This window comes from Sceloporus undulatus, chromosome 2, assembly GCF_019175285.1.
Source record: "Sceloporus undulatus isolate JIND9_A2432 ecotype Alabama chromosome 2, SceUnd_v1.1, whole genome shotgun sequence".
Classification (NCBI taxonomy): domain Eukaryota; kingdom Metazoa; phylum Chordata; class Lepidosauria; order Squamata; family Phrynosomatidae; genus Sceloporus; species Sceloporus undulatus.
The window spans coordinates 179648331-179655993 of record NC_056523.1 but is presented as its reverse complement, the minus strand read 5'-3'; the positions used below and the strand labels follow the sequence as shown (position 1 = coordinate 179655993).

At 43.5% G+C, this 7663-nt stretch overlaps 1 protein-coding gene across 1 annotated transcript in view; it reads right to left on the bottom strand.

Annotated features, from left to right (window-relative positions):
- The window catches only part of R3HDM2 (R3H domain containing 2), a 112883-nt gene that overhangs the window by 10036 nt on the left and 95184 nt on the right, over nt 1-7663 (bottom strand). The window contains 3 exon segments of the mRNA XM_042449769.1: nt 729-829; nt 2091-2235; nt 2339-2508. Coding sequence (XP_042305703.1) covers nt 729-829; nt 2091-2235; nt 2339-2508 — 416 coding nt within the window.

The following is a 7663-nucleotide window of genomic DNA, read 5'->3' as shown; positions in this document are numbered from 1 at the left end:
TTTATTTGTATTTTCCCGCTTCTCCCAACGGATCAAAGTGGGATTTCAACCAAAAATCTCCATACAGGCAATCATGTGTAAAATACATATCATACTTCCTTTCACTAGCCTTCATTTTTCTTATGATTTCCATTTTGGTGGCCAAACTTACATACAGTGGTCCCTTGCTATGTGCACGGGATCCGTTCCGAACCTCCCCTCTGTGGAGAGTAAATGTGGGACCTAAAGTCCTATTGTTTTCATTGGGCATGCATGTACATGCAGGCACATGCACACACACCCATTTAAAAAGCTGGGGCTTGCCGTCTGCAGAAGTTCAAATTCACAGATGCTAAGCTCGCAGTTGGCATGGGCGCACTGTAGATCTATGCTTTTAAAACATGCTGGGTGGGATGGGGTGGCTGAACTGGTGAGGCAGGCTAATTTGCTTGGTCTCTGTTTTGCTGTTCAGACATGCTCAGTAAGGGATTCTGGAAGCAGTAGCTGTTTACCTTGCCTGTTGTAGGCAGGCACACATGGCTACATTAGCAAAAATAAAATAAAATAAAATATTCAAATGTTTTGGAGGTACAGTCCAAAAACGTCCTCTACGAGAGTAATGTGGCCCCTAATACCCAGCACTTGCCAATCCCTAGTATAAGGGAAGAAGCCATATTCAAACTTGGCCTGATTATGAGACAGGGGAAGACATTTCCTTCTCCAGTGATTGGATTTGTGTCCATTCTCACCTGGTGTGCTGTATAGCTGGACTGGTTGTGCAACAAAGGTGGGGGGCAAATTGAGAGATTGTACTGCAATGGCTGGCCCAGCAGGGAATAGCGCCCATCACCTGAAGAAAAACAGTACCAAAGAGCATTCAAAGACATTAGCAATATTTCAATCCATTTGGGCACATAAACTGAACTTCAGAAAGGCGAGAGCATCTGAGCCAATCCTTTCCATCCTTTACTACTATACAATACATATACATGTTTTAGTGTGCTGTATTACTTAATGCTTTTAAATTAGTATTTTAAATGCTTTAATAGTATTGTCACAGTTCAACATTATTTTAATCTTATTTTTTCTATATTTTAAGTTACATGTGGTTTTACTCAAATTGTTGATATTTTTGATATTGTTATTATCAGCAGCAGCAGCCACCCACCATTTTCCAATGTGGGACTCAAGGCAGCTTACAACAAATTATAAAAACATTGTTAAAAATTCACATAATACAAAAGTTAAAGAGATTAAATTATCAAAATAAATTACAGCCAGTTAAAACGTAAACCATAAAATCACAAAGCATCAACAAAAATAACAAATAAAAAATTCAGCATACTCTTCAAGGCCTTAAAGGTCTGGTGAAACAGAAAGTTCTTCACCTATTTACAGAAACAGACTAGAGAGTAGGCCAGTCTAACCTCTCCGGAAAGAGACTTTCAGAGCCTGGGGGCTGCCGCTGAGAAGGCCCTCTCTTGTGTTCCCACAAGATGAACTTGTGAGGTGATGGGACCACAAGAAGGGCCTCCCCAGCAGATCTCAATTTCTATTTCATTTTAGCCTGTAAGAATCTTTGAGTCCCAGGCTTGGGAAAAGACTGGGTATCAACTAAGTGACTGATTGACTGACCAACTGATTGATAGATTCATGGCACTGAACTCCTACAGTCTCAAGTGCATACCAAATGTTTCCATAAACTCTGAGGTGCCCATATTCCTGCTTTACTTATAAAGGAGGACACGTTCCATCTGGGCAAACAGTCAGCATAAAAACATTTCATTACATTAATCTCAAGCCTCCTGAATTTGGAAGAGCTGGTTACTATGAGGCATGTCCTTTAATAATGCAGAATATTTGTGTCTGACACTGAAGCTGGCCAAAAATGGGATTGCAAAAGAAGGGCAACTACCCAAAATGCAGCTTGCTAGACATTTTGACTTCAAGGAAGATGTTCTTGTGTGAGCCTTGAAGAGCAATTTTTGAGTCCATGTTACACATATTTCTTGAGAGGCAATGGTTGTATCTGAACAAGAGGTTCTCTTCATAACAATATGGATGGCTTGAACAATTTAGATATGATAAAGCCTTCAAAGCATCCTCCTTACCTTGAGCTGGTCCCACAGGCCGAGGGAATTGTGTAAGCACTGGGAGGGGACTGAGACCTGTGCAGACGCTGTTGAGATTAGTGACAGGTGACGGCGTAGGGGACTGCGTGGGGGATGTGATTGGGCTGCTCATCTGGGTGTTGGCCTAGAAACAGACAGGAAGAAAATGTTATATGCTGCAACCAACTGCATTCAGTGCAGCTCTTTCCCCGCACTTCTTCCAGCAGATCCTTCCTCATCTTCTCTACCTGAGCACTGGTATCTGGGTTGTAGATGTCTCCAGGCTTCTGACCTCGCTGGTCCAAGCTATAGTATTTGCAGTGGTTCCACTGCACCACGGAAGGGTTCTGGGGAGGCTGGGGGCCATTGGGCACATTGAGTTGCATTACCACAACACCAGGCCCTGTCGGAGATACCCCTGCACAGAAGACATCAAGGAGAAAAATGTCATCATATGGCTATGGATACCACATGAAGTGTCAGTCCTCCTCCCTTCTTACTTTCAACCCCTGCCCACCCAGTCTCCACTAGGTTACAGCACTTCATGAGAATAACAACTATTACTATCACTGATGCAATGCTATTAATATGTCAGAATGATAAAAAGAGGAGGGAAAGACGTTGTTTTGCGCCAAAAGATCTCTTGCTCACTCTCTCTCCCCCATGTGAGCACACACCAAAAGAGGGAAAAGTTAAGTAAATAAAACAAAAACAAAATCAAAAGGGCTGGACATGAGTAAGTGCAGTGCCTACAGATGTGATGGCCCCCTCTCCCTGAGTTGGGAAAATATGGGAGGAAATATTTTTTTCAAGGGGGATTTTTTTTTTAGAGTGTGGGTCAATAGGACTAGGCAGTACAGATACTGCTACAGTAATTCTATCTTCGCAGTTGACTCTGAATAACACCAAAGCTGGGGTTCCTTGACAAGACGGTATGAGAAACCTACCAACTGTAATTCAAATTCATGTATAAGTTGAGGGTAGGTCTTGGGGACCAAATTAAGAATTTATATATGAACCATGGATAAGTCAAGGATAAAACTTAGGCTCTGCTTTCTTGCCTGTCCACTCGCCCTCAGTTGTCTGCAGCTGGCCTGTTTATCTCCTCACAGAAGGTTGAAAGGAAGAAGAGACAAGTGGGACAAGCAGGTGGTTGCAAACAATCATGGGTGGGCGGCATGCAACCTTCCTCCTCCTTCTCCTCCTCAGCCTCTGTTCCCGCAGGAGGCAGCCGGGCTGGGGAAAGTCTTGAGGGGTGAATGCCCACCCTTCCTCCTCCTTCCCAGCCTGGCTGTCCTCTAGGGAGACAGCCAAGCTGGGGAGAGGCTTGAGGGATGAGTGCTAGCCCTTCCTCCTCTTCCCCAGCCCAGCTGTTCCTTCAGGAGACAGCCAGGCTGAGGAAGAGGCTTGATGCCATATTGACCCATGTATAAGCCGACTGAGGATTCTAAGATCAGTTTTTTGGCATAATTTTTTCAACTTATAGATGAGTATATAAGGTAATACATTTTTCTGAAATACAGCTTTGGATAATACCACTAATCTTCTCCCTATAACCATGATGGTGAACCTATGACATGTGTGTCAGAGATGGCACGCGACACCATTTAGTCCGGCACCCAGTAGAGAGAAGGTGGAACAGGCATTCAGCTGCCTCTCCTGAGGCAGCTAGAGGCCGGGAAAGACACAGGGGAGAAGTTCCACCCCAGAAGGTGGAAGTCACGCCCCGACACTGGCTAACACATAGTGCCGGAAAAACTTTTAGTTGGGGCAATTGGCCCTGAAAAGGTTCACCATCACTGCCCTATAATGTGAAGCTACAACAGAATGGTGAGCATGTTGGAACAGTGGTATCCAACTTGTGAACCTGCAGGCATTTGAGGACTACAATTCCCTGAAATCCCTAACCATACTGGATGAGGTTTCCAGTAGCTGCTTCAACAGCATCTGTGAGCTCAAGAATGGTACTGACTGTTCTAGCAGACAGCCTCAGTTCACAAAGAGAACTGAGGAGGCCCAAGAAGCCCCAGAATTCTTTTCAACAAGGAGAGTTCCATCATGCAGGTGTTTCTTGACATGTGTTGTGAAATGTTTTGTGTTTGTTGTGTGCTTTCAAGTTGTTCCCAACTTATGGCAATACTAAGGTGAGCTATCACAGGGTTTTCTTGGCAAATTTTTTTTTAGAGGTTTGTCATTGTCTTCCCCTGAGGCCAAGAGCATGTGACTTGCCCAAAGTCACCAAATGGGTTTCATGGCCAAGCTGGGAATTGAACCCTGGTCTCAAGACTCATAGTCCAACATTCATAGTCCACTACACCACATTACATTCCCCAAAGACAGACAACTGAAAAGCCTAAATTCACCATGTAATTCATTAACCACATATTTACTATACACAGGCCAGTGACACTTTACTGTTTATCTATAGGTCTGTGAACTATAGCTTAGTATCTGAACAGTTACAGGTGACAAAATTGTGTGGACACAGCATGATCAAGAATGCTATGGTACTCTTATAAAACATGCACAACTGATGTTTGGGGAGTCAACTGGTTCCTTGGCCTAGGCTAATGAACACATCAAAAAATCTAATTTAAAGGCAGCTTATTCCAGATATTTTTCTGTCTCTGAGATGCTACAAGACTCCTCTGTATCTGTTAAACTTTAAAGATTGTATGGATATACTGAAGGATATACCCTCTGAGGGCTCCTAAGCATGAAGAACAACAAACAACAAAGGAATTCATGTCTGGTTTTGAAAAACAAAGCTATTTAAAAGTGAATTGCCACTTCTGTAAGGTACCAGGAGGGGCAATTAATCCTGCTCTCCCCCCAAAGGACTGTGAGTCTCAGAAGCTTGAAGCTGTAAAAATATCTGGTGTGTGTGTGTGTGTGTGTGTGTTACATACCCCTGTATGTCTGCATCAACAATTATTTTACTACTAAATGGAAAGAATATGGTTCAACGATGACTCTGTGTAAAGAAGGCCGCCCACCAAAACTCAGTGGGCATGTAAGGAAGGCATCAATCTGAGAAGCAATCAAGAGGCCAATGGTAATTTTGAAGGAGCTGGAGAGATACACAGCTGAAAGTTGTTGTCAGTGGAACAACTAGCACTCAGATGCTCCACAAAACTGGACTTTATGGAAGAATGGTTATGCCACACCATCCAACCTTCTTATTTTTGTGGAGAAAGAAGCTCCTCTCTAAAGCGTAGTACAGTCGCACCTCCATTTTCACAGGGGATCTATTCCGGACGAAAACAAAAAATCACAAGTATTCAAGCCCCATTGGTTTGAATGGCTGTGCATGGTCCTGTATGTGTACTGCTGGCGTGGGCACCATTTTGTCCCTCAGGACTTGCCGTTCGTGAAAGACCGAGGGACGTGAACGGCAAGACTGCAGACACCAAGGGACAAGTGTATTACTATTCTCGTCTTTTTGTGTGCTAATCTCATCTTATTTCTATGATGCATGGAAGTTGCATACAACTCTCTAATAAATGTAATTACAAAGCAAAATCCCCTGCTTGATCCCAGGTGCTCTCAAAGGGAGCAAAGATTGAAGCAGATACCACCCAAACATTGTGCCAACAAAGAACACGATCAGATGCTTGTGCATCTCTTTTAACTAACTATGGAGTGTCCCCAACATAGTCCAATCTCACTGGATGCCATCATTCTGTGGACATGGCCTTTGTTTTCTTATTCTATGGGGTGGCTTCTGCTGCCTCCAGGAGGACAAGAATGAGAAACAAGCTAAGGATTGTCACAGACCACTAACAGGGCAATGTCTTGTGGGAAGCTTACCAGGAGGTGAGCATTTTCCAGCCACAGAAAGAAGTCTGTGGAGGTTTTCATTTCCAAGTCAAAAACTGCAATCAGCTACTGTGTACCCAAACCACAGGGGCATGTTGCAAGTACTCATTCAAAAGCTGCAGCTACAAAAGGAGTGGAAATGAAACCGTATGTTGCAAACCAATCAATAGTGGTACTAGCAGAAGGTGCCTGGCTAGCTCCCTGCCATTTCTCAGCATGAGCACACTTGTTCACTTACAAGACAAGAGAGCTGAAGTGGCCCCGGGCAGTGTTTCCTGTGATGTGAACAACCTATCTGGAACTCTGTATACCCAACATTCAGGAAAAACACAACAACAGGGGGGCATGAAAACAGGCACATGACAGGAACATATCCAAGACAGGCCACCTGCTTATAATTCTTTCTCACAGCCCAGCAGAGTCACTAGCTCCGTTGGAAGACACTGGCTGGAGGCTACAACCACAGTGCACCTTGCTACAAACCAGGAAAATAATGCCTTTGGGAAGAGGATGGCAGTGGCTGCTTGCTTATTCAGAACACCTCTGCCCACAAAGTCAATGGGATAGTGGGCATTTAGCATGGAGCACTCACTTTGTCTAATTGGCAAAGGCTTCTTTTCACTATTCCAATTTCAGCGTTCCAAAGCAAGAGGTACCTTCAGAAATGAAATAAGCAAGACTCAAATGGCCAGACCGAAACATCCTATGCTGGTATATGGAAGTTTTCTGCAAGTCTTGCCATGTATTTGTGCAAAAGAACCAAGGAACATGATTTGTAGTATCCCACTGCCTCCAGGAGATGGTGCCACAAACCCAGCTGTAAGGTTTTGGAAGGGAAAGAATCCTATTTTGACTCTAACTGGTGTTGTCGCATGTCTACAGATAGTCATGTAAGCCACAAGGTAAATTCAGGGCCAGAGAATAGATACCAAAAATGCCCTAACTATATGTTTATTGAGCAACTCCATGTTTTTAATATGTCTTTCAACAGTTCAGCAGGCTTCTAAAATTAAGCCACATTGATCCTTTTCCTTTGACCCATCTCTTTCCTTCTCCTGCTCCCTGTAACTTCAGGTACAAAGGAAATATCAACAGCTGAAAGATTGGAGAGGGAAGAGAACCTTAGACATGACAATGTTGAGTTTAGCCATGCCTATCCCATCTTTTCTAACTGTCCCTGAGCAGGCTCCCACCAATCTAAATCTGGGTCCCAACTGGTATGAGAGGGATTACAAATGGGCAGTGGCCTGAACTGGGACTTTGAAGTACAGCAAGTGTGTGTGAACCTCGGAATGCCCTCAACAAGGCTAAGAAACGACAGTGGACTAAACAGAAGGTTAACTGAGATTGAAAACACAGTGCAGAAATAATCCAGTTAGAGACCGCTTTAACTGCCCTAGCTCAATGCCAGGTAATTCTGGTAACTGTAGATTTGTGAGACATTTAGTTTTAGCTCTGGTGCCACAATAAACTTCAATTCCCAGGATTCCCTTGCACTGAGTCAGGGCAGTTAAAGCAGTCTCAAAGTGGATTATTTCTACACTGTGTTTAGACCCTAGTCTACTAATTCTTGGCTAGGGAAATTCTTCCTCTGAGGCTCATTTAATCCCTACAGAGAGTGACTGTGGCATTGTTGTTAATGTGTTCAATGGAATAGATACCAGTGAAACCAAAGCCAGTGGCCAGTGATAGATGACTTGGTGATTTCCTTTCTTTTTTGTTCGTTATAAAAGTTTATTGACTATAAAAAATAC